This window comes from Budorcas taxicolor, chromosome 6, assembly GCF_023091745.1.
Source record: "Budorcas taxicolor isolate Tak-1 chromosome 6, Takin1.1, whole genome shotgun sequence".
Lineage (NCBI taxonomy): Eukaryota > Metazoa > Chordata > Mammalia > Artiodactyla > Bovidae > Budorcas > Budorcas taxicolor.
The window spans coordinates 61,422,196-61,449,132 of NC_068915.1; the positions used below are offsets into that span (position 1 = coordinate 61,422,196).

The 26,937-nt window shown below is 44.1% G+C and overlaps 1 protein-coding gene across 1 annotated transcript in view; it reads right to left on the reverse strand.

The window, feature by feature from the left end:
- The window catches only part of BEND4 (BEN domain containing 4), a 29,125-nt gene extending 9,639 nt beyond the window's left edge, over positions 1-19,486 (reverse strand). Inside the window, exons 1-2 of the mRNA XM_052642327.1 lie at positions 19,009-19,486; positions 10,866-11,432 (exon numbers count right to left, since the gene is read on the reverse strand). Of these exons, the coding sequence (XP_052498287.1) occupies positions 10,866-11,432; positions 19,009-19,486 (1,045 nt within the window). The remainder of the gene's footprint in view (positions 1-10,865; positions 11,433-19,008) is intronic.
- Between the last annotated feature and the right edge of the window lie 7,451 nt (positions 19,487-26,937).

The following is a 26,937-nucleotide window of genomic DNA, read 5'->3' on the forward strand; positions in this document are numbered from 1 at the left end:
CAATAATTAAAAATGATTTTAAAATTATTTTTAAAAATTAATTTAAAGTAATTAAAAACTTTATCCTTTACCATCCTTGTAAAGACCAATTTTAAAAAATCTCTACAGTGGGCATGGACCATAATTTCAAAGTTGTTTAAAGAATGTCTACATAACTGTTATCTCCCCTTCCTTTGCCATCTATGACCTTCAGTAGTTGCTTGTATAGGCTTGGAGGCAGACTCTCCCATCTCTACACCCTGAATATTCAGGCAGCAGTGCTAACCTCTGAGCAAGGCCAGCTGACCCAAACATTCTGGAAGAAAATGGAATTTCACCTGCATTTACCAGCCATGGGGCTCTGCTGAAGGCAGGTGGGTCCTGTGGGCTGATGTCTGGGCACAGGGCTGAAGCCAGGAACACTGAGGACTAGGCTCAGGTCTAGCTACTTAAATCGACTCTGCAGAGCTGGCTGCTGTATGGTCTGAAAGCCTTGTTAAGTAAGGTTCTTCCACGGAAAACTGCTCCTTTTGCCCTTGTTAAGGGTGCTTGGGTGTCAAGTACCTAATTTTCCTGGCAGACCACTGCATTAACATCTTGATCAGCTTTTCTTCCTGTTCATTCAGCATTATTTAATCTACTCTGCTATATCATTGTTTTTAAAGACTCAAAACATTTACTCGAAATCCAGCACATACTGTTTCATAGGGAGACTGAACTCATTCACCATCCTGACAAGCATGCCATCTGTGTGCTGTATCACCTCTAAGCGTCTGCCCTAGTCGCACTGTCTCTGGAGAGTATAAGTTCCTGAATTGTAAACATCTAGAAATAAACAGTGAGCTTTAAAAAGTCCTCAGCCTACAGACACATGGCTGTTCTCTTGATAATGAAAAGGTTCTGTCTCTGATTAATTTAATTGATATGTATAGACGCTATAACAGAGCATGCCTGAAACTCCGCTGGAAATCAGGGATACAAGGATGACTCTGACTTACGTCTCTGCCCTCCAGAACCATACATGGCCTGCCTCTCCTTGTATCAAGACACCAGGAGAGACAAAGAGTGAAAACTTGCCCTGCTACTGACTTCAAAAGAAGCAAGCATGATGTGCTACAGAAAGTGGTTAGTTCTGCCTGGGAACTGGGGGAGGGGTCTGGCAGGTAACTGTCACCTGCCTGGGATGTCACCTGAAGGGTGAGTAGGAGCTCCTCGAGTGGGGAAAAGGGAGGGTATGTCCTTAGACTGGAGGGACAGCAGGAGTTAAGGGAAGACCAGAAGCAAGAGGTAAAGAAACTGCCTGCCAGTGCAGGAGACATGGGTTCAATCCCTGGTTCAGGAAGATTCCCTGGAGTAAGAAATGGCAACCCACCTCAGTATTCTTGCCTGGAAAATTCCATGCACAGGAGCCTGGCAGGCTACAGTCCATGGCGCTGCAGAGTCAGACATGACTGAGTGATTGAGCATGCAGAACCAAGCGCATGGAGGTTTAGGAATCACAAATTGTCCAGAGGGGTTGGAGCACTCAGGGCCTGGTGGGAACTGAAGGGCGAGCCTCCAAAATTGAACAGGAGGACTCAGGTAGCGAAGGACATCATGCCATGCCACACTAAGGGTGCTGGAATTTACTCCATGCACCACGTGAAGCCGAGAGGCATTCAGCAGGGGGTGATGTGTGCTGTTTCATCTGGGACAGCCTGGGATTGAACAGATACTGCAAGAGGCCACGTTCTGAGTCAGGTGTGGATGAAAGCCGTGGGGAGAGAGACAAGGACTCCATATGGATGGGCACATAACAAGGTGGAATCCAAAGGACAGAAGACCGACATGAAGTAGGAACAGAGATGCTTATGAACGGAGCTGAAGTTCCCCACCCGGGTAACTAACTCAATGCCCACCTCTTTACAAGGTTAAGACCACCACCACCAACCTAAGAAAACCACTTTTCTGTATTCTCGGGCACAGCACAGCGTCCCTCTTGGTCTCTCAAGGTTGCTGCTCTGTACGGAGTGTTTCCTAGAAGATCTAGCAGGCACTTCATTGTTACTTGATGAGCTCAATACTTCATCATTCCAGTGTTACTAACCTCATGGTACAGAAACCAGAAACTGAGGCTCAGAATGGTTATGTAATTTGCCCAAACCACTGCCAGCAAGTAGCAGGAGCAGGAATCCAAGCCCGGGTTTGACTCTAGAGCCATTTTCTTCGGCTCATGCTCTTTCGTGTCCCACAGTCTCTCTCACAGCTTACAGCAAGAGCTGTGTGACATTTACCAATCCTAAGTCAAAGAACTCAATTGTTTCCTCCTCTGTCCCTATCACTTGCTCTTTTTTTTTTTTCTCAGAACATATTTGTGTCTCCTCATTCTCCCTAGAACGCCCACATTAAATACGATCACTGTGTGTCTCAGGGACGGCAGTCGACCCGAGCCTTCTCCCACAGGCACTTCTGGCACGTGTGAGCTGGAGGCGGTGCAAGCAAGGTGGGCACTAGCAGACACTGCGGCTCCTCCAGGGCCTTTTTGTTCTCCCAAAACTAGTTATCCAGAAACGGACACTGATTTATCTTTTTAAAACCTTCTTACAGTATCCTTACTTAAGATCAGACTGCATACTTCAGAGCTTAGCCTTGTGAGTTAGTGCAAGTGATCCTCATTATTTGCAGGTTCTGTACACTTGCCTACTTGCTAATGGACTTCCCAGGTGGTGCTAGTGGTAAAGAACCTACCTGCCAACGCAGGAGACATGAGAGACTCAGGTTTGATCTCTGGGTCGGGAAGATCCCCTGGAGGAGGGCCTGGCAACCCACGCCAGTATTCTCGACTGGAGAATCCCACGGACAGAGGAGCCTGGTGGGCTACAGTCCACAGGGCCGCAGAGAGTTGGAAACGAATGAAGTGACTTAGCACACACACCTGACTCACTGACATGAATCTGTAATGGTCAAATTCGAATTTGGGGTGCTCTTGCTGGCACTGGAGGACTTTGGCAGGTCACCAAGAAACCCGAGTTGCTGGAATCATACACTCCTGGCTGAGGCTGAACAAGGATACGCTCTGCCCGCTTGTTTCAGCCCTCATATGACAGTGAGGGTTCTTTCCATGGTCTAGTTAGTGCCACGTTCTTTTCATTTTTGTGCTTTTCCTGTGTGGTGATCTTGCTGTTTAAGATGGGTCCCAAACATAGAGCTGAAGTGCCGTGTAGTGTTCCTGAGCACGAGGCTGTGATGCGCTTCAAGGGGAAGATGTGTATGAGATAAGCTTGGCTCAGCTGTGAGTCACAGGGCTGTGAATTTAGTGTCAACCGACCAGCACTATATATTAAACAAGGCCTCTTTAAACAAACACATACTTAAAATGAGGTTATGAACTGACTGGTTGACAAAAACGTTGCGACCTGAGGCTGCACAGAACTACAGTGAACGACAAGAATCAACTATATTTTGAGGGTGGAAGAGGGTAATAAACTAGCTCTGTAAAATGTGAACATTAATTTTTGTTTGGAGTTATAAAGATAAATCGAGATGATAAAAAAACGTACATTTAAAAAAGTAGAATGTTCTTTAATAATATCAACAGTTAAGTTTACCTTCCCTATATCTGCACTTAGAAAGTTTCAAGGTATTTTCAATGTCACAGTTATTTTACTTTGGAAGTTATGATTATTTCTAAAATTTTACTGAAGTTGATTAACAATATCATGTTAGTTTCAGGTGTACAGCACAGTTATTCAGTTATATACGCATGAAAGTGAAAGTCACTCAGTCATGTCCGACTCTTGAGACCCCATGGCAGATCATGGGGTCCTGCCAGGCTCCTCCATCCATGGGATTCTCCAGACAATACTGGAGTGGGTTGCCACACCCTCCTCTAGCAGATTTTCCTGACCCAGGGATCAAACCTGCAATTTTATGTCCTACATTGGCAGGCAGGTTCTTTACTACTAGCACCACCAAAGAAGCCCTCAGTTACATATAAATGTGTGTGTGTGTGTGTGTGTGCGCGCGTATGTATGTATGTATTTTTTTCCAGATTCTTGAGCACAGTTCCGGGTTCTACATAGCAGATCCTTGTTGGTTGTCTATTTTGTATAGAGTACTGTTGGAAGTGGTTTTTTAATTACCATATTTTATGTTTTTAATACCTACATTTTGTCATATTTTAAAATCTCTAAACTTGGTGTTCAAAGACAATTATAAAGGGCAATTAAGATTTGAAGTGTTTTTTCTTCTTAATGGAACATAAACTACTGGTGTGTCTTATATTCAATGAGGGTTGAAATTAGATGAAATATGGCCTTTTATACCCAACTCCCTTATGAGTTCCCTTTAACCAGTGCTGACTGCAAGCTTTCTAAATAAAAGTGACTACTGTAACTTGACACCTTCTCCATTGAAATGTCTGCCCATCATTTTTCTTCTTTTAATAACCTCTCAGCTCTTTGTATCCCTGACCCCAGTATCTTCCTTTTGTGACTTTTTTCTTTAAACCTATTTCTTTTAAAAAATGTAAACTTCTAAAGACTCCGTAATTTCTAGTGTGATGTAGTATCTAGTGTAATGTCTAGTGTAACTTCTAATACAAAAGAAAATGTGCTAATGCTACCTCCTGGGATAAAATATTTAGTTACCTACTTCTGCAAATAACTCTGGAAAGTAAGTTAGAAAGTACTTTCTGGAAGCCCCTCGCTTGCATGTAGCTGATACTCAATACAACTTTGTTGGATGTTTCACAAATAATACAATAAACAAAGGCTGTCTCAGGTGGTGCTGGAAAGAACACCTCTTCCCAGCCTCCTTCCTTGAGGTGAGGGCTGGTGCCTTCCTGTCTCCCTTTTATAGCTGAAAGTACCTTCCCCCTGTAGACTAAATAGACTCATTTCTTTTGAATTCTTAGTTCAAGAACTACTCCCAGGTATGAACGCCTTATTTCAGGGAAAAACAAGAAGAAAGCGGAATCTCAGACTGCTCAATAGCATGACTCTGGAGAGAGGGACTCTGGAGAGAGGGACGCGCCCGAGGAACTCCTCCCCTACTCCAACCCACAACAGGTGCCCCCATCATCTCCAGCACCTGACTCCCTCTGCTCACTCCGCATGCTCCTCTCCCCTTTGTACTCATCCGCCTGCTTGGCCACAGGAAGAGTGATCCTGTGACACAAGGGCAGATCCTACGAAAAGAAAGCCCCAGGTGCTTCCACGGAAATATACTGGCCTCTAGGATAACAAAGGCCCGCTGTGATCGTTGGAAAGCGTGGACACTGCTTAGGGAAAACTGACCTCAAGTCTCACAGCAAAGTTACTGCTTGCAAAATACTCCGGTTATGTGCAAAACCAGACATTATTTGCCACACTTTTCTTCATACGGGAAAAAATAACAGATTCCCCTGACTCCCAACACCAAAGGGAGAGCTAGCTCATTACAGCTAGCCAGACTGCTTTCTTGGGCCATCATCTACAGTCTGGTTTGTGTTTAGCCAAAGATGGAGCCTGGGGGGTGAGGGCAAGAGGTCAATGATGTCCTTCTGATTCAAGTTTTCATCTTAAGTGGCACTTTCAACCGGACGCCCAGCACTCATGTCCCTGGGCAATGAATCCATGAGTCAAGTAATCAAAATAGCTCGTCTTTCCTGCATTTCACACTGTTTTTTACTATACATAATGGACAAAGCAATTTTTACCTATATGGTTGAGTTTCAGTATGGACTAAACTCAACTAAACTCCGACATTAAAGAAATCAGTGAACTAAAATGGACCTGAAGGGGCGAATTTATTTCAATGACCATTATACCTACTATTGTAATTCTCTGCAATTTGATCTCTGGTTCCTCTGCCTTTTCTAAATACCTACTTCCCTTAGAAGAAATGGAGTAGCCCTCATAGTCAACAAGAGTCTGAAATGCTGTAGTACTTGGGTGCAATCTCAACGACAGAATGATCTCTGTTCATTTTTAAGGCAAATCATTCAATATCACAGTAGTCCAAGGCTGTGACCCAACCACTAATGCCGAAGAAGCTGAAGCTGAACATTTCTATGAAGACTTACAAGACATTCTAGAACCAATACCAAAAAAAGATGTCCTTTTCATCATAGGGGACTGGAATGCAAAAGTAGGGCGTCAAAAGATACCTGGAATAATAGGCAAATTTGGCCTTGGAGAACAAAATGAAGCAGGGCAAAGGCTAATGGCGTTTTGCCAAGAGAACGCACTGGTCACAGCAAACACATTCTTCCAACAACACAAGAGATGACTCTACACATGGACATCACCAGATGGTCAATACTGAAATCAGACTGATTATATTTTTTGCAGCCACAGATGGAGAAGCTCCATACAGTCAGCAAAAACAAGACAAGGAGCTGATTATGGCTCAGATCATGAACTCCTTATTGCAAATTCAGACTTAAATGGAAAAAAATGGGAAAAATCACTAGGCCACTAAGGTATCCATTTAATTCAGTTATGTTCAGTCACTCAGAAGTGTTTGACTCTTTGTGACCCCATGGACTGCAGCATGCCAGGCTTCCCTGTCCATTGCCAACTCTCAGAGTTTACTCAAACTCATGTCCATTGATTCAGTGATGGCATCCATCTCATCCTCTGTCATCCCCTTCTCCTCCCACCTTCAATCTTTCCCAGCATCAGGGTCTTTTCTACTGAGTCAGTTCTTTGCATCAGGTGGCCAAAGTACTGGAGTTTCAGCTTCAGCATCGGGTCCTTCCAATGAATATTCAGGACTGATTTCCTTTAGTATGACCTAAATCAAATCCCTTATGATTATTTAGTGGAAGCGACAAATAGATTCAAGGGACTAGATCTGATAAGACACAGTGCCTGAAGAAATATGGATGGAGGTCTGTGACATTATACAGGAGGTGATGATCAAAACCATCCCCAAGAAAAAGAAATGCAAAAAGGCAAAATGGCTGTCTTAGGAGGCCTTACAAATAGCTGAGAAAAGAAGTGAAAGGCAAAGGAGAAAGGGAAACATATACCCAACTGAATGCAGAGTTCCAAAGAACAGCAAGGAGAGATAAGGAAGCCTTCCTAAGTGAACAATGCAAAGAAATAGAGGAAAACAATACAATAGGAAAGACGAGAGATCTCGTCAAGAAAATCAGAGATACTAAGGGAACATTTCATGCAAACATGGGCACAAGAAAGGACAGAAATGGTATGGACCTAGCAGAAGATATTAAGAAGAGGTGGCAAGAATACACAGAACTATACAGAAAAGATCTTAAAACCCAGATAACCATGATGGTATGATCACTCACCTAGAGCCAGACATCCTGGAGTGTGAAGTCAAGTGGGCCTTAGGTAGCATCATATGAACCAAGTTAGTGTAGGTGATGGAATTGCTGCTGAGTTATTTCAAGTCCTAAAACATGATGCTGTTAAAGTGCTGCACTCAATATGCCAGCAAATATGGAAAACTCAGCAGTGACCACAGGACTGGAAAGGCCAGTTTTCATTTGAAACCCAAAGGAAGGCAATGTCAAAGAATGTTCAAACTACCATACAATTGTACTCATTTCACATGTCAGCAAAGTAATGCTCAAAATTCTCCAAGCCCAACTTCACCATTATGTGTACTGAGAACTTCCAGATGTTCAAGATTTAGAAAAGGCAGAGGAACCAGAGATCAAATTGCAGAGAATTACAGAAAAACATCTACTTTTGCTTCACTGACTATGCTAAAGTCTTTGACTGTGTGGATCACAACACACTGTGGAAAATTCTGAAAGAGATGGGAATATCAGACCACCTGACCTGTCTCCTGAGTAACCTGTATGGAGGTCAAGAAGCAACAGTTAGAACCAGACCTGTAACAACGGACTGGTTCAAAATGGGGAAAGGAGTACATCAAGGCTATATATTGTTACCCTGCTTATTTAACTTATATGCAGAGTACATCATGCAAAATGTTGGGCTGGACGAAGCACAAGATGGAATCAAGATTGCTGGAGTAATATCAACAATCTCAGATATGCAGAAGATACCACCCTAATGGCAGAAAGCAAAGAGGAACTAAAGAGTCTTCTGATAAAGGTCAAAGAGAGTGAAAAGGCTGGCTTAAAATTCAACATTCAAAAAACAAAGATCATTGCATACAGTCCTATCACTTCACAGCAAATAGACGGGGAAACAATAGAAAAAAGTGATGAACTTTATTTTCTTGGGCTTCAAAATCACTGCAAGATGGTGACTGCAGCCACAAAATCAAAAGACGATTGTTCCTCAGAAGAAAAGCTGTGACTAACCTAGACAGCATATTAAAAAGCAGAGACTTTAGTTGGCCAACAAAGATCTGTCTAATCAAAGCTATGGTTTTTCCAGTAGTCATGTATGGATGTGAGAGCTGGACCATAAAGAAAGCTAGCGCCAAAGAATTGATGCTTTTCAACTATGCTCTTGAAGAATCCCTTGGACTGCAAGGAGATCAAACCAGTCAAACCTAAAAGAAATCAAACCTGAATATTCACTGGAAGGACTGATGCTGAAACTGAAGGCCACCTGATGGGAAGAGTCGACTCATTAGAAAAGACTCTGATGTTCGAAAGACTGAAGGCAGGAGGAGAAGGGGACAACAGATGAGATGGTTGGATGTCATCACTGACTCAATGGACATAAGTTTGAGCAAGCTCCGGGAGATGGTGAAGGACAGGGAAGCCTGGGAAAACTGAAGTTTATGGGGTCACAAAGAGTCGGACAGAACTGAGTGACTGAACAACAAATGGACTAATTAAAGCAATCAAGGTTCTCTATGTAGAATGGCTATTCATTCAAGTTCATGGAGGTGACTCTTTACAGCAGCAGTGGTGGGTGTTTACACTAACAGTGGGGATCATTAGCCTACTTTCAACAAGAGTCATTCAATGTCTGGCCATCAAGAAGACTCAAGAAATTGCAGCATTTTTGTTTTTCTGGGCAGTCGAAAAAGACGATTAGTGGCAGGCCAGCAATGATTTACTCCTGACACAGATATTTCACCTGTGCAGATTCAGGAAAAAGCAGATGGAGTGAACCTCACATTGGCTGAGTAAGTTTACCAAGGACAGACGGCTTGCCACACATTCAGGATGAGGAGTTGGGCAGCAGTGCTCTGCGTGCGTGTCACCCGCCCTTGCGCCGTGAAACCCCTACCCACAGTGCTGAACGGCTAATTCAAGAACCTGCAGTTGGCTGACCTCAGGACACCGTGTTCTCCCCTAATGAAACAGCAGTGGGGAGTGAGATGCGACATACCCTTTTGATATTAAAACCCACAGTTAATGGATCATAATTCACACAACTGTGAAAGGTGTAAAATGCCAGTCTGTTAGCTGCACCCGTATCTCTCTGACCAGGAGAAACCAACAGGGCTCTGGTTCTACTGCATTCTTCTGGGTTCCACCAGTCTCTCTCCTGGAGTTAGACTTTGCATCTAACTCCAGAGCTCAACTGCAACAACCAAGAATGGATTTACTTCACCTCTTGCTTGTCTCCCACAGGACAAACTGCACTCAATCTAACTCCAAGATATTCTGAGCCAAACCTCAGCACTATCCGGGAAATGCTTTAAATAAAAGGACAGAAGGAAAGTAAACTTTTTGTTTGGCATTTCTAATAAACAAGCGGGTAACTTTAGTCAACATTTCCTTCTTTCTACGTAAGCTGCCAAACTGTGTGATGCAAAGACATCAAAGAAGGAAAAAAAACATAATTTCTATTTATGGATCAGCCTTAAAAATTTTAAATGTATTATGTATGCTTTACTTTGAACATAATATGTTAGTATAGTAGTACATGCAGGTAAATAATCAATGGATGTGTACACTGGTGGATACATGCTCAAAATTTTTTATCAATGGGCTGCATGATTAAAAAGGTTTTAATGTCTCTTGTTTCTTTGGCCATCCCTTACAGCTTAGTTCCTGGACAAGGGATTGAACCCAAATCCTTGGCAATGAAAGCAGAGTCCTAACCACTGGACAGCCAGGGAGTTCCTATAAAAAAAGGCTTTACTGTCTTTTATTTATTTAGCATTGCTATATATTCTTTTTAAAAAACTGAAGTATAGTTGATTTACAATATCATGCCAGTCTCTCTGCAAAGCCACAGACATGTAGCAATGAAGTCAAAGCTATATACAAAATCAGAACCTTCCCAAATAAGGAAAAAATGGCTTTGCAACCCACAGAAGATCTTGCCATAAAGATGACTTTACTACTCTGCAAATCTAGTGTCTCTGAGAGGCAGTGAATGCCTCATGTTTAGCCAGGAGCACAACTGGTTTGGGACTAGCCTATCTTTGAGCTATTCCTTTTAGTTCACAGTTGCTCGTTAACTTTAGGGGGAGTCTGCATGCTAAAGAAACCACACCTGTTGAAACTTAACAAGAAAGGCGGGAGATTAATGGAATGGAAGAGACAATTTGTTCTCTGAGTGCTGCCTTTGTAGGTGTCATTTCATTTCAATTTCTATCACAGACTGATAAAACACATATATCAAAATCTTTACAGATACAAAAGCTATTTAAAAGGAACAGGATCACTTAGTGAAGAAAACTCAAGCCCACAGCACATGGCCTATTTCAGTCTCACTGCACTACAACCTTGGAATCACGTTTGTATCAATGGAGACATCTTTTTAATAGGACTACAGCCTTCAGGTCTATACCCTAGAGGACTGTGACTTAAACACAGGACAAGACTAGTAGCTCAATCTGAAATTTGTTTGGCACTGGCAGACTAATACTGCACATGCCTGTTTTCCCAACTTTTCTACATCACTGGTTCTAACAGACAACAACAAAAACCACACACACATACACACACACACACACACACAAATGGGACAACGGAAAATGAGTGGCAGTGGCTTTTAAGTAACAGGGCAGGGTACCTGGGATGCTCTCTAACTTTCTTCTGAGTTCTTCGTTTTCTTGTTGCAGCGAAATCACCTCCTGCTCCAGCTCTTGGCATCGGGGACAGTAGCCTTCCTCTTCCTCCTCCTCTTCCTCCTCAGGCAGCGTAGATGATGATGGGTGACCATGGGATTCAGATGTTGCTGGGGAGGTCCAGCCACCTAGCGTGTGCACGGGGGATGTTGACAGAGGATCCACATCCGCCAGGTGGCCATACTCGCTGACCGAGGAGGTGTTTGGAGTTGGAAAGCTCCCTGAGAGCAGGTAATTTTGCAGGGAGTCGGTGAAAACTCTCAAAAACGCAGAAGTTTGTTGTTTCCTTTGCATATATTGCATTTCAATGTCTAAATTGTCTGAGGTCTGACTGTGGACCCCTTTGCCAACAGGACATGGTTCCTGTCTTTCAGTGTAACTTGAGCCTTCCTGCTTCACACAAGATATCATGGATTGAGAATGGTTGGAGTCTAGAAGTTTGCCTCCACAATTTAAGAGGCTAAGGACTCGGCTGCATTGTTGAGCAAAAGCGTCCAAGATCATACGACTCTCTGAAACAGAGGAGAAGACACGTCAGAGACTGACAGCCAAGACAAGGGACAGAGGGTCCTCGACTTGGAGCTCAACATTCAGAAATGTCAGAACCATGGACTTCTACTCTCTGCCGCACACCGGTGTGACACAGTGAATCCACATGTACCTGGATGCACAGCTTCCTGCTGCTCCCGATGAGCCACCCCAACTCGATTCTGGGAAATGGCTGGATGGGACTGGGGCACCGAATAGAGACCCCCTCTCTATGGCATCGGCTGGCCTGCACAGCTCCGAACCAACACCTTTGGCTTCATTAACATCCTCACTCTAATGAATCAAGCCAGCCCTGCAGACTCAACTCCTCATTGACAGGGGAGCTTACAGCATTCATTACTGCTATTTCTGGAGTGCCCTCATGCCCTTGCTATTAATCAGCTGATACAATCCCCACTGAGAGTACGTTGCTCCCAGATGCAAACTGGAGAAGAACGAGAGGTGAAGTACTCACTAAACACCTAAGATAAAACAAGGAGTGGGCCTATGAGGCAAATGAGGAGGAGCCCCAAAGCAACACTGTGTCATCCACCATCTGGGTTGGTAATTCTTTCCTGTATCTGATACCTTAGCCTGATCTATAGCAGCAGCATCTGAAAAGCAACAGTGCCCTTCTCAGGGATTCTCCCACCAAATCTCTTAACTGGCATGCACAGACAGGGCCAGTCAGTTTCCACAAATGTATTCCAAAGCGTGTTAACTGTCAATCAGTGGAAAGCAAAAAACGGATAGAAAGCAATCAGTTCACCTCAAAAAGAAAAAATATGGAAAGGCCCCCGCTCCCTGCCCCAGTCAATATTGTGAAAATGTGACTTAATGTTGTCAGTCTAAGAGTTCTGAAAATTCACCCTAAATGTAAGCGCTACATCAACAGTCTCTTCTTTGTAGACCACCACCCAGAATGGGCAATTTATAAAAACCCAGAGAGATATTTTTTTAGGGTTTATATTTGGCAATGAGGGTGCCTCTTATTTCCTCTCCCCTCTATGTAAAATAGTGGCAACAAACAAAATACTGTAGATTCTAGATGCCAATATCTATTGTTTATTATAGAAATATAACTAGTCACTGAAGGACTGACGCTGAAGCTCCAATACTTTGGCCACTTGATGCAAAGAGCCTACTCATTAGAGAAGACCCTGACGTTGGGAAAGATTGAAAGCAGCACAAGGGGACAAGAGCATGAGATGGTGGGATGGCATTACTGACTCAGTGGACATCAGTTTGAGCAAGCTTCGGGAGATGGTAAGGATAGGGACGCCTGGCGTGCCACAGTCCACGGGGTCTCAGAGTCGGACACGACTCGGTGCCTGAAACAACTAGTTGCTTGTTGTCCCTGGAAATGTTGTCTAGCTGTATCTTTACCAAGGAAAAAAAGACCTTTAAAAGTGAAAAATGGTGAGATGCTCAAGGGTTTCTTTGGGGACAACAAACCAGAATAATTGTGATTTAAGAAAATTGATTTCTCTAGAAAACCCAGGTTAACGACCAGTAAAACCAACCTTTAGAAATCTCCATACAGTACGTCATGCTCTTCTTTGTTTTTTCTTACTAGCCTTCCTAAAGTAACTAAGATATCAGCAGGAGGGGGACAAGTCTCCTTTTCTAACTATTTATCTAAGGCCCAGAGTACACAGGAAGCACCCCTCACATCTCCCACATCTATAAAACGCTACCATTCGTAAACCCTCAGGAAAAATGACAAGTCAGAACACAGAGGCCAGTACTCTTCAGCTCAGCAGAGACCTAAGAGACTGTATATTCCATGAGTGGACTGGAGCTTGAGGGCCAGCACAGTATCTCACGAAATATTTACTGAATACATGCGGGGACTCTTGTAGATAAAACAGTATCTTAGTTTACAGCATTTGTATTCTCACCCTGAATCCCACAAATATGAGGCACAGGCCTGCTTTTTAACCACAATTACTTTGAGTGCTGAAGAAAGAACTAGATGCCAGGTATAGTTTTAGTCTAGAGCTGACTGACGGGCCGTGAAACTTGACCCAAGTAGCAGCTGAGATAAAGCTGGCTTGCTACTTTGGAGAAAAGGGGATGTGTATATGGGAACTGTCTTTCCTACACCAAACACTGGAAGTCATGATGACTCTGCCCACAGCCTGGTGGAAAGAAAGAAATGAACTCATGATTTGAACTGAAATGTAACTGAGAAAGACTTCAAATAGTTGGGCATTATATTTTACAATGGCCAAAACTGAATAAATCAGAAAGTAAACAGCTGAACCATACAAGGTTTAAGATGTTGCATTCTCATTTTTTACTTCCAGGTTTTTGTTCTTTTATTAGTGAAATCAAAGGACAATATTGATTGGGGATTCTCAATTCTGGTACATTAGCAGTTTTCATTCATTTAATCCTATAATCCCATTTCAGACCTGAAGTTGTATTTACTGTATGCATTTTAATCAGAATAGTCCCAATCGATTCATAGCCTATACACCTTTAATATGAAAAGAAAGATTAAAACAGAATTGCTTAGAAAAAACAGCTTGAATATATTTGTCCAGTGTCCTAAAAGGAGTTCAGTTGTCTGAATACTGATAAATCACACTACGGTATAGATTTTAAGGGGAAAAAAAATCTGATGTATAGACAAGCGTGATTTGTTTTCTTAACTGAAGGAGAAACTCGTAATATGTTGAGAAAAAGTCATTATGTATTATGCTATTATGGATAATGTATTAAAGTGCATTCAGAACCTCAGAGAATAGTTACAGCTACAAAACAGTTCTTGTCTGCAGTTTTTCTGAATGTTTTATTCAGAATTTGTTCTCAGAACTGATATATGTAAAAATAGCCACTGTAGCCATTAAAAGGCTGAATTTTCTTTTCAGTACCTTATAATATTTGAATAGTATTTTATGTCAATACATTGAAGAGTGCGATGAAAAATGTTACTATTATATTTGGTGGAAAACAGCAAATCTTTCCACTTAACATATATTGCAGCCAGCAATACTTCACCTTTCCAGACAAAATATAATTAGAAGTGTAGGTACTGTGTGATGCCCCTTATTGCTAAGAAAAGGAGAAAAGTTCTGTTTTTATATGAACACAGTTGTATGACACACTGATCCATGATTCTTAATTGAGCAATGTGTGAACATGTATTTTAAATTTTTTGAACTTTTTTACCCCCACTAGTCACAGAATGTTCCACTCAAGTGTTAGCAAAGCAGTACAAAGTCAACAGATTACAGAGAGGTTTTAACACAACTTACTTTATCCCTAACTTCCCTAAAATGAAAGATCATAAAATGTTTTTTAAAAATCACAATCATAAAACACTCTAAAATGACCATGTTTTTCAAATTTGCTTTATTGTGAAACCTGTCAAGAGATAACACCATGTTGCAAATTGTGCCTAGTTTGAGTCCAGAATCTGAACCCATGATTATTTTTGTAATTCAAAAAGTCATTTCTAGAAATTCTTCATAATTTAAGAGGTTTAATCCATCCTAAATCTGGTAAGTGAAGAGGGATGGGAACTCAGCAATGAAACACAGGCTCCCTACTTTAACATCCTTCTTTGTAAGTAAAGCCTTGAATGGAATTTGCCCATCACAGCAGATCCCCAAGAGTATTCTGTTTCTATGAAGGAGATCACAGTAGTCAAGATTAGTGGTAACCTTTTGATTTTAGCCCAGTGAAGGGTGAAATATATTAATATTAAAAATGCAGAAGCAGAAAAAAATTTCTGTGACCTATACTACCACATATCCATATATTTATTATAATCTACTAAAAGGATTTCCAACTAGCTCAAAATAGATGATTTTCTTAAAACATTAATATAACTTCTATGAGAGGACTTTGTGGCATAGAAAATAGAAGTTACAAAATGAAAGCATCTCTGGAAGCATCATCCTGTTTTTAAATCAATGAACTACTGTATGTCTTTAAAAAAATGCCATCAGTTTTTTTTCCCTAATGGCAAACATCAACACAGCAAAACAGGATGCAATTTTTCTAAATAAATAAATCAATGATGTGTCAAAAATTAACAGATGAGTTAATATACTCGGTGCTATCAAAACCAGATGGTGCTTCCTAATATTCATCCTGCTCAGTCAATCCCTGAATATTTTCTGGACCATCGGTATATAAAATAGGATGCTGCTATTTGTGATGGCAAACAAAAGCAATCATGCCTGCCAAGCACATACTATAACAGGCAGCATTTCAGCTCTGCTAGACAGAAAGTAATTAGAATGCTTTTAATGTCCAAAAGAATGATGCTGATAGGCTGCCACAGATGTGTAGATTTATGAATATTTATATGGTGGTTTATAGCTGACACTTTTATCAGTTGAAGAAGATAAAATATCTGCCTGACTCAAAAGCTTGACAGTCAGGTTAATAAAATCTCATTAAAGAGAATGACCTATGCAATTATATAGGATTTATTGTAATTCATTTTTGATTGTACTCTGCTTAAAGATGCAATTTCCCATTTCCTGATGCCAAATTTAGGCTGCATATCAAGATCTACGTGGGTTTTAACTCTAAGCCTCCCACAGAGGAAAAATATGCTTTTAGAACCATGGTATATTACCCCTTTTAAGGAAAATTATTCTCTTCAGGAGATTTTATAAGAACACTGAAAAATCTATTTTAAATCACATGTCTCCTCTCAATGGTTTATGGCCCTTAATGGCAAATAAGGTTCATTTCAACCCTTTCATCTTTTCACAGCATTTACTCTGGACACTCAGTTATCTCTCTTCCATCCTTCACTTATTTCATCTCATTGATGTTTTGATTATTTTCAGTTTACCAGGTGGCCTGAGACATTGCAATAACACTGCAGGGAGGGTGCAACAAGCAAATCACCACCGTGCCTCCACTCCACCAAGTATGCTCACATGGCTGGCGGGGCACACATGCTCATTGGTTCAAAGCGGCACCACTAGTTCCTCAAAGGGCCAATCATCTCTTCAGGCGCCTGTCCTTCTGAGGGCCACTCACACACTGTGCCCGTTAAGAGATGGCTTTGTCCCCAGTGATTAATATTATGACCACAATTCATGATGTCTAGTACTAAGGTCTTTTTTTTTTTTTTTGCTCCTGACCATTTCCAAGAACTGACTCACTGGAAAAGTCCCTGATGCTGGGAAACACTGAAGGCAGGAGAAGGGGATGATTGAGGATGAGATGGTTGGATGTTGTCACCGACTCAATGGACATGAGTTTGAACAAGCTCCAGGAGTTGATGATGGACAGGGAAGCCTGGTGTGCTGCAGCCCATGGGGGTCCCAAAGAGTCGGACACGACTGAGCCATTGAACTGATCTTCCTTACTGCGAGGAAGAAACCTACAACCCAATTCCTGTCTTTCCAACAAGCACATGGCATCCTATTCTTGGGGCTATCAAGCTTGCCACTTCATGAGCTCTCTTTAAAAAAATAAGAAATGTTGAAAATAAAGGGGAATAAGAAATACAGGGAATCTGAGGAGCATCGGCAAGCTCCTTTTCACACTTTTAGAATCAGTGACATGATTTCCACCTGGGGACAGAGACAGACTAAACAGGACATCAGAGTAAACACTGAGAGAGGACATTCAGAACAAGGTAAGAAGGGAAAACAAAACAACAAAAACTCTTTATGGATAAGAGTGGGGAAACTGCCAGAGTAGAAGGGACCCTGGAAAGGACAGCAAGTAACTGGTGCAGAAAACAGAATACAGGAAAAACAGCAGGAAAAAGTAAGGTTAAAACTATGGATGAACATGAAAATGAAAGGGGGCAGACTTATACTGTCTTAAAAAAGGTAAAAGACTGAAAAACAGTCAGCAAAGTCTAAAAGGAGAAAGCAAGATGAGATTAAAGACTGAAGTGGGTGGATAAAGAGGGGGAAACCCCTAATGAACACGATGGCTTGGAGGTTGTGCAAAGGAGTACACAAAGTACAGAATATGGGAAAAAGACCCAAACTTCTGAATAAGAATGCAGAGCTAGGAAATTAACAGGAATGACCATGAAGGAGTTTGTAAGAAAACCAGAACCCAAACCCAGAAAGCACACAAACCTCACTAAGAAAGGGGGAAAACACTAGAAAAATGAGGAAAATGAAAGGAGAGCCTAACAACGAATACAAAAGCACAACAGAATACAAATACAGGGGAAAAAAAAAAACCACCTCCTGCAAACAATGAGGACATCCACACAAGAACCCCTCCAAATCAGTGAGGGATGTGACAGGACAAGTCTTCACTATAACCTATAATTAGATTTTCTTTCTCAAAACCAATCCTTCATGTGTCAAAATATTGACAAACAACAGAACAGGAGCTTAGGCTTCTATAACTCATTTCAAGACGATGCTCCTATTTTTCATTAGCGGAAAAAAAAAAAAAAAAAACCACCTTTGGATTCACTTATATGCAAGATTCGGAGGGCTCCAAAGTGCCGTAAAAGGCCTGAGCAGGAACTTTTTAGTTCCGAGGAGCGGGATAAACGGGGCTGCGCGTCCTCAGGAAGCAGTGCACCCTTGGGCGCAGGCCCCAGGCTGCGGCCTCTCCCGTCAGCCCGCCTCCCTCCCCGCAGCTGGGCAGGAGGGCCGGCTTTTACCAGAAGTCTCGTACCCGGGGTGAGTGCTCCCCGAAAGGCATTTCTGAGGGGCCCGGGCCCAGAAAGCTCGAGAGGCGCGGGATCACGGCGCGCAGCAGCGCCCACCCGGCGCGGGGAGGGCGGGCGGGCGGCGGGACCTGGAGCGCCGGGGGTTCTCGGGGCTGGGGGAGGGGCAGGAGTCTCCGTCCCTGAAGTCGCGGCCGCCCGCCCCACCCGCGTGGCTGCTGCCGGGGGAGCCCCGCGTCTTACAGCCACCCGCGGGGACCCTGGGGTGGGTGGCAAAAGGGGCAGGCAGAGACCGCGCGCGCTCGCACGGTCAAAACCAAACGGCCCTAGGGCCCGCTGAGGGACCGCGACAGAGCGAGGGAGAAAGAGAACCAGAGAGCAAACGGGAAGGAAAGAGGAGAAGCAAATGGAGGGGAAGTGAGAAATGGAAGAAGCAGAAGGAAAAAGTGAAGCCGCAGAGAGGGAGGGCTTCCTCGAGAGTCGCCGAAGAGCGCCAGCTTCTCCCGGAGCGGCCGCCGCTGCCACCCGAGGGTGTCCCGCCCCTACTCCCAGCCCGCGCGCGGCCCCCGGCTCCCCCGCCACCAGCCAGGTCGCCCATCGCCACCGCCGCGTTCCCCGGGCGCCGAGCGGGAGGCGAGCGGCGGAGACACCTGTTAGGAGGCGCGCGCGCGCCGTCGGAAGCCCGGGACGCGGCGGCGGGGGCGGCCGGGAAGCGCCAGAAGTTGCCGCGGCGCGTGGAGGCCTCCGGGGTGCGCTCGGACGTCCGAAGCCTCCCTCAGCCGGTGTGCGCGCCCCCTGCCCACCCCCGCTCTCCCCTCGCGGCCCTCCCGCTGGGCCCAGCGCGCCGCAGGCTCTCCGCGGTCCCTGGGCTTCTCCTTCCCGGGGCCCCACCCCTCCCCCCGGACGTGGCGGGACGGAAAGTTGCGCCCGAGAGTTGGTACCTGCGCTGAGCTCCAGACTGGCGCCGTCGCCGCCCGTGCTGCTGCTGCCCGCGGCGGCCGCCGGGCTCGACCCGTACCTGACGACGGCGGCGAAAGAGGAGGATGATGACGCGGCGGGGGCCGCGGGCGGCGGCGCCGTAGTCCTCAGGTGGCCCTGGGACGCGGCGGGCGTGCCGGACGGAGACGACGACGACGCGGCGGCGTTGGCCCGGCCGGGCCCAGGGGGGAAAGATCCCTGCGCCTGGAACTGCTGCGGCGGCGGCGGCTCGCTGCTGCTGATGGAGACCGCGGCGTGCGGGGCGAAGGGCGGCGGGGGCGGCCGCACGTGCGGCAGCTCCACCAGGGTGGGTCGCTCGTAGCGCTTGGCCAGCGCGGGCCTCTTGCCGGGGAACGTCTTGAGGACGCTGTAGGGGCCGCGCTGCTTGTAGATTTTGGGGACGCTGGGCCCCTCCTCTGCCGGCTGCATCTCTTCCTCCATCCTGCGCCTCCCGCCCGCTTCCCGGCCGCACGCCCCCTCGGCGCCCGGCGCCGGGCTCCGAAGATGCCGCTGCCGCCCGCCCGCCGGCTCTGCCCGGGTGCGCGCGTGTGGGAGGGTGGGTGTCTGTGCCGCGGCCGCCGTCACCACCGCCGCCTGTCGCGAAGCCTGGCATCGCCGAACCCCTGCGCGGGGGGCTGCCGCCCGAGCCCTGATTGACAGGCTGCCTCGCCAATGCCTGGAGGGAGAAAGGAGGTAAAGAGCAAGTGTTTAGGGTAATATCTGCTAATGATAATGGGGGCGGGGGCGGAGCCTGGTGCCGCCGCTGCCGCCCGCGTGGTCGCCGAGCCTGGTGTGCGCCTCCGACGGGGGAAGGGAAGGAAAGAGCCGGGACCCCGAGGGCGTCCTGCTAACAGCGCGAGGTTCTGGCCGGGACGAGACTTCGGAGCCCCGTGCACTTGAGGCTCCTGCTGTTATGGGCGGGGCCCGGTTTTAGGAAGGAGCTCTTGGCGACCCCTGCACGACCCCAAACTCTCGGCTTGCAGCCAGCTGGGAGTAGTTGGGGCTGGGCGGGGCGGGGTAGCTGGAGTGCTTGTGTACCTTGGGAAGATAATACACCGCGTTCTTCTGCCTATGGAAAATTGCTCCGCCAGCCTTCTGAGAACATCTTGAAGGCTTGACCCAGGTTGCTGCGAGTTGTTTGCGCGCCCAGGGGCTTTTGTCTATATCCAGCTCATGGCCTTCGAGTTCATGTCGTCATAAGAAAACACAGAGCATCAGACTTTTACATTATGTCATTAGATTCCTATGAGAGGGCATAAAAGAATCCGTTTCCCCATTCTACAGATGAGGAAACTGAGGCTCTTTGAGGAAATTGCACATAGTCAGATACTCAAGTGTGTGGCCGAGTTGCATAGATGTACCCAGATGTGCAAATTCTCACTTCTTGTAGCAGGTAGACTCTGCAATTTAGGGGAAAAATATGACCTGATACCCCCTTTGGGGATGGTGATTAGATACAACAATATCGTTTGGGGTGTGTGGGTGTGTGTGGGTGTGTGTGTGTGTGTGCGCGTGCCCTTGTTGGACCAAAATTGCCCAAATGCTCTGGCTCTCTGCGTTGCCCAGGCAGCTCCTCACTGTGTCTGGGGCCACCAGGGCAAGGTTTCTGGACGGCACAAAATTTCAGTAGTTGTTTGAATGAGGGAAGCGCCTCTGTGGTTCAGAGAAGGATCCCTTGGGCTAGCGATGTCTTCAAATCTAGAGGACTGCCCTGGCTTCTCCCAGCCATTTTGGGAACAAATCACCCCTCCCCTAGGTTAACTCCAATATCAGCAACTCCCTCCCAGGTTTGGTTTCTAGCCTTCAATCTTCACTCTCCAGGTTAGAATTCTGGGTACGTCTCCTCCTTGATGTGTGACTGTCATCTCTCCACTGTGAAGTTGGTTTCCTTTTCAGAGCTTTCTTTTAGTCTTGGAAAAGTGACCTATTTTCTTCTTCTCCGGGTTGAGGACCTTGGTCTCTCATTCGCCAGACTTCTCTTCCTCTGGAAACCTTCTCTCTCTTTGCAGGATCAGCTTCTGCATTCCTCCACCCTCCATAGTCTCCCTCTTTCCTGCGGCCTCCTCAGATCCTGCTGCGGTTTTCTCCCCTCCATTTATTAGAGATGAAATAAATAATGCCATAAATAAAAGTATTTGGGAGTCCAGGAACTGTCAGGGCTGATTAGGGCATAGAGGACATTTTCTTTCTCATTATGCAAAAGCATTTCATGGGGAAATAAAAGAGGTTTCATTGTAACTCATGCATGTCATATTTCAAGGAATTCAAGATATTAATCATATTTAACATTATTTGCAACATTTCTCCCTGGCTTCTGAAAACTGCTAAATGAGGACACGTGGATCAGTAAGAAAAAGGGAGACAAGCATGAGAGGGACAGTTAAGAAATAATGAAATGCTGGTGAAAGACAGGGAAAGAGAATGAGATGCCAGGGAGATGTTTCTTAGGCACATAAGTGAAAAATGGGGGAGCTTCTTCTCAGAGGTGAGACAGCTGAAATTGAATGATACACTGGAGGAAATAAATGATAACAAACCTCCCCATACTTTTCTTTCTATAAAGCAGTTCTGAATTTTGCATTGAAATGTTTTCCTCCCACTTTACTCCCAGATAATTTGCCAATAAGTCCTGGCTTTTGAAAAGAAATTGGGTGGTGCCAGTGTGAGTAGGTAGGGGGTGGTTAGAGGGGAGAAATTCATCAGTTCTACTACTGAAGAAATAATTTCCTATACCTGGGAGCTTTTTCTTCTCTTATGTATTTTTAATTTGTATCAGCCTTACCACTTAAGCACCTTAAGAGACTGGGAACAGTACTTCTGTTGTTATAGTTTACCAATGAAAGGATCTGCCATTCTGTATGTTGAAAAGTGAATGTTTCTATAAAACTGAATGGTAAAATTAGTGGTTTAGCTAAAAAAATGAAACCCTAGAGGAAAAATATTAAAATTTTTTAAATGACCAGCTTTTAGATCCACATGCTAGCAGTCACCTATGTCTGGATCCATAGAAAAATGAAGTGCTTAATAATCACGTTTTAGAAAATGAAATGGGCATTTACTCCCAAGTGTGGAGTTGAACTCAATTTTAAAATTGTAAGTGACCACTGTTCCCTGCCTGGGGTTGTATGTACCTGAGTATTGTATGTAAGTGTAATATATTGAGGTTTTATAAAATCACTGGCAGCACTTTTGTAAGCATCTTACTGTAAATTTTAGTCCAAATTATCAGATAGTGATTTTGCTGATATCCTCTCTTTAGAGTCTCAGGGGCTGACGGGATGGTAATTACACCCATGCTTTAAATCTTTTTATATATTTACTCTTCCTTAAAAAAAAAAGATAGTGAACTTTTAAAAAGCCAAGTGGCTATTTATGGATAGGGTGATTTTTTGACTGGCAGCATGTCAATTCCTTGAGCCATCCAGAATATAGCTTTTAAATAATGTCAGCCATGGGAAATGCTTTTTATTGCACCAATTTCAATGATATTTAATGAGCTTCTGATTGACTGTTTGATCTCCCAATGTTTTGTGCTACTTTTAATTCATTTCGTATAATAGGAAAAAAAAGTAATTGGAATAAAATTTTGTGACAAGATAATGACCTTCCACTTTGAAATTAAATGTCTGATTAGCTTCAACATTTTAATGCTGAGATGATATTGCAGCAGGAACAGGGGTGTGCGTACTATCACTCGGTGGAAAATGACTGAGGAATACTCCTTTACTTTTCCCATTTGCGTAGTAGAAAGGGCACGGTAGCCACTTAATCATAAGCTCACCGTCCTAGAGGGACCAAAATGGTCTTTTATTCTTGTGCTTGAGTCTATGCCCATAGCTTTACTAAGACCCTGTCAAGTGGTTGTATAAACCATGCTTAAATACCTCCAGTGATGAGGACTTTACTACTTCTAGGAGCATCATTCACCCAGGGATTTATTCAACAAATATTTATTGAGTGCCTACTATGTGCCTGGGATCTTTCTAGGCAGTGGACAATACTCATGCTAAGTGGCTTTGGTTGAAACCACATGGACTGTAGCCCTTCAGGCTCCTCTGTACATAGGATTTCCCAGGCAAGAATACTGGAGTGGGTTGCCTTTCCCTTCTCTAGGGGATTCTCTTGACCCAGGGATCAAACTCAAGTCTCTTGAGTTTGCAGGTAGGTTCTTTACCAATAGCACCACTTGGTAAGCTCTGGATATAGTGGAGCCAAATGTCCAGATCCTATTATGATAGAATTGGGGTGGGAAGGTAGTAAATAATCAAGTAGCTAGCTGAATGATATTAATATATTTATATAACAATATATATTTATAAAAATCTAAATTATTATGCTTATATGTTATATTTAAAATGTTGAATAATATATAATGCATAATAACACTATTATTATTATTTCAGATAGAAATAATTATTAAAAAAACAGCATGGGGGGTGTTACTTTTGATAGGGTGATTGAGAAGAGTTGTTTGAGGTGGAACCATCCAGTTGAGAGTTACTCCTAAAAAAGAGTCATCCATCAGAAGAGTCTAAAGGAAATCAGTCCTGAATATTCATTGGAAGGACTGAAGCTGAAGTTGAAACTCCAATGCTTTGGCCACCTGATGCGAAGAACTGACTCATCTGAAAAGACCCCGATGCTGGGAAAGATTGAATGCGGGAGGAAAAGGGGACGACAGAGGATGAGATGGTTGGATGGCTTCACTGACTCAGTGGACATGAGTCTGAGTAAAATCCGAGAGTTGGTGATGGACAGGGAAGCCTGGCATGCTGCAGCCCATGGGGTCACAAAGAGTCAGACACGACTGAGCGACTGAACTGAACTGAACTGATGAGAAGAGCAGTCTAGGCTGAGGGACAGTAGTTGTGGAGCCATAAGGCAGGAACAGGCTTGAAGTTCTCAGGGAGCCGGAAAAAGGGCCGGTAGTCCTGGTGTCCTGCCAAAGGGTAGAGTGAGGAGATGAGGTCCGAGAGGCAGGCTGGGCCCTGGCTGGGCAGGGCCTTATCCATCTGAGGAAATGTTTGGGATTCATTCTGAAAGCAGTTGGGAAGCTTGGAGGCAGTTAAGGTGGGGAGTAACATGACCAGATTTATGTTTTTAAAAGATAATTTTCAGAAAAGGTAAAATCATGACTCCCATACATAAAAATGAACAGATGTTAAAGCTTTTATTTAACTTGCTCAATGCCATCATAGTATTCAAAGGACAATTTGATGTGGAAAAAGGAATGCTGAATTGAATGCATAAATATTTAGTGTATGTTAGTTGGTTTTCCCACGAGGGATATGGGTGACAGCTGAAAGGGAACCTCTACCATGAAGGAAGGTTTGTATATCTATCAGTTATCTAAACTTTCAAAATTGTAAAAATAGTTCAAAGACAATGAAAGAGTAGATTCAGATAATTGGGGAAGGTGTGCTGTACGTAGACAATGCAGTTTTCCAATGAAATACAATTTACTTCCTGCAACGCTTTTTTAAAAAAACCTTTTAATTTTGATAGTTATATATTCTAAACTTTTCATTTTAGAATAAGCTTATTAATAAGCTTATTATTTTTAAATAATTACAGATTCACAGGAAGGTCCAGAGATAGTGCAGAGAGGTCCCAGGTACCCTTCATCATTTCCTCCAAAGGGTGGAATCATGCAATATGTGATCTTTTGAGATTTTTTTACTTGCTTTAATGCCCTTGAGATCCATCCATGTTGTTGTATCAATAGTTTGATCCGTTTCATTGCTGACTAGTACTCCACAGTGAATATCCCACAATTTGTTAAACCCTTTACCTGTTGTAGGATATTTTGGTTGCTTTCAGTTTGGGACTATTGCAAATAAAGCTGCTGTGAATAGTCTGGCACAGGTTTTAGTGTAGATGCAAGTTTTGTTTCTCTGAGTCTTTCTACAATATTTAAAAAGATTTCTTCTGTTTTGTGAACAATGGACTGTAGAAGATCAGACTGAAAGCAGGGAGACATTTATTTTCTAAACAGTGACTGAGTAACCCTTTCAAAATATAATCATGTATTTTCACTGCCCTCCATTGTCCTCCCCCTCCATAGAGTAAAATCCAGAGTGTGCCATTGCCTGCTAAAGTCCCCTTAGGAGCTACAACTATCCCTTGCCTCTCAGGCCTCATTCCTTCTGTCCCCTCCCCACCTCACTCCACTCCAGCCTTAATGATCTTTCAGATCAGATCGGATCAGATCAGTTGCTCAGTCATGTCCGACTCTTTGCGACCCCATGAATTGCAGCACACCAGGCCTCCTTGTCCATCACCAACTCCCAGAGTTCACTCAGACTCATGTCCATCGAGTCAGTGATGCCATCCAGCCATCTCATCCTCTCGTCCCCTTCTCCTGCCCCTAATCCCTCCCAACATCATAGTCTTTTCCAATGAGTCAACTCTTCACATGAGGTGGCCAGAGTACTGGAGTTTCAGCTTTAGCATCATTCCTTCCAAAGAACACCCAGGACTGATCTCCTTTAGAATGGACTGGTTAGATCTCCTTGCAGTCCAAGGGACTCTCAAGAGTCTTCTCCAACACCGCAGTTCAAAAGCATCAATTCTTCGGCGCTCAGCCTTCTTCACAGTCCAACTCTCACATCCATACATGACCACTGGAAAAACCATAGCCTTGACTAGACGGACCTTAGTCGGCAAAGTAATGTCTCTGCTTTTGAATATGCTATCTAGGTTGGTCATAACTTTTCTTCCAAGGAGTAAGCGTCTTTTAATTTCATGGCTGCAGTCACCATCTGCAGTTACCAGGTTCCAAATGTCGTGCCTCAAGATTCTTACCTTTAATGTTCCTTCTGCTTAAAATGTTTCTTTCTCCAGATGTCTGCATAACTCTGTACCTTATCTCATTCCAGTCTTTGCTCTAGTATTTCTTTTACAATGAGCCCTTCACTAGTCACCCGATTTACGATTGAAGCCCCGCCTCCCTTCCCCATACTCCCCACCTCTTTTTCTCTCCAGCACCTATCACCGTCTGTCATGCTATACAGACTGTCTGCTGTGTAACATCACGTATATTACACGGGCAGCCCTGCATATCCTTGTGTTCCCCACCTGTGATTTCAACCAACCATGGACTGAATTTTAAAATTTGATTTACTGATACCTAGAGCTGACTGCACCACTGCCATTTTATGGAGGGGACTTGAGCAGCCATTTTATGCAAGGGGCCTGAGCAGCCATTTTATTTAGGGTCTTGAACAGCCATTTTGTATATAGGACTTGTGCAGCCATTTTATTTATGGGATTTGTGTAGCCATTTTATGTAGAGACTTGAGCAGCCATTTTATGTAGGGAATTGTGCAGCCATTTTTTTTTTTTTAATACTTTTAAATGATTTTATTTAAACATTTTGGTAACTGTAAACACATTTATAATTTCTTTCAGCACGAGTGCTTTTTGTTAGTAAATGGACTTTCTATCATTTGGAAATTTTTATTTAATACTTTGTTCATCACTAACAGTGTGGTATTATTTTGACTCCAGCTGATAAGGCTTTTCGAGACATGAAGGTGCTCAAGATGAGTCAGTCCATCGTTGTATCTGGAGAATCAGGAGACTCATCTCCTCCTGCAAGGGCACCAAACTTGCAACTAGCTGTTGAAAAACCATCGACAGGCAGAAGGACACTGGAACCCACCAGAAGAGTTACCCTGCTAGTGTTGGAGGGTCTCCTGTGGAGGTGTCAGTTGGCAGGGGCTCATCACAGAATCAGGAGCATTGACAGCCACAGTCCTGGAAGGTCCCCCATAGCATAAGCCCTCTTAGAGGTTACCATTAACACTGCCCTACATAGACCCCAGGGCTGGGTCTCCTTAGGCTGTCAGGGAGGGAATGTCTGTGCAGCCATTTTATGTAACATACTTGAG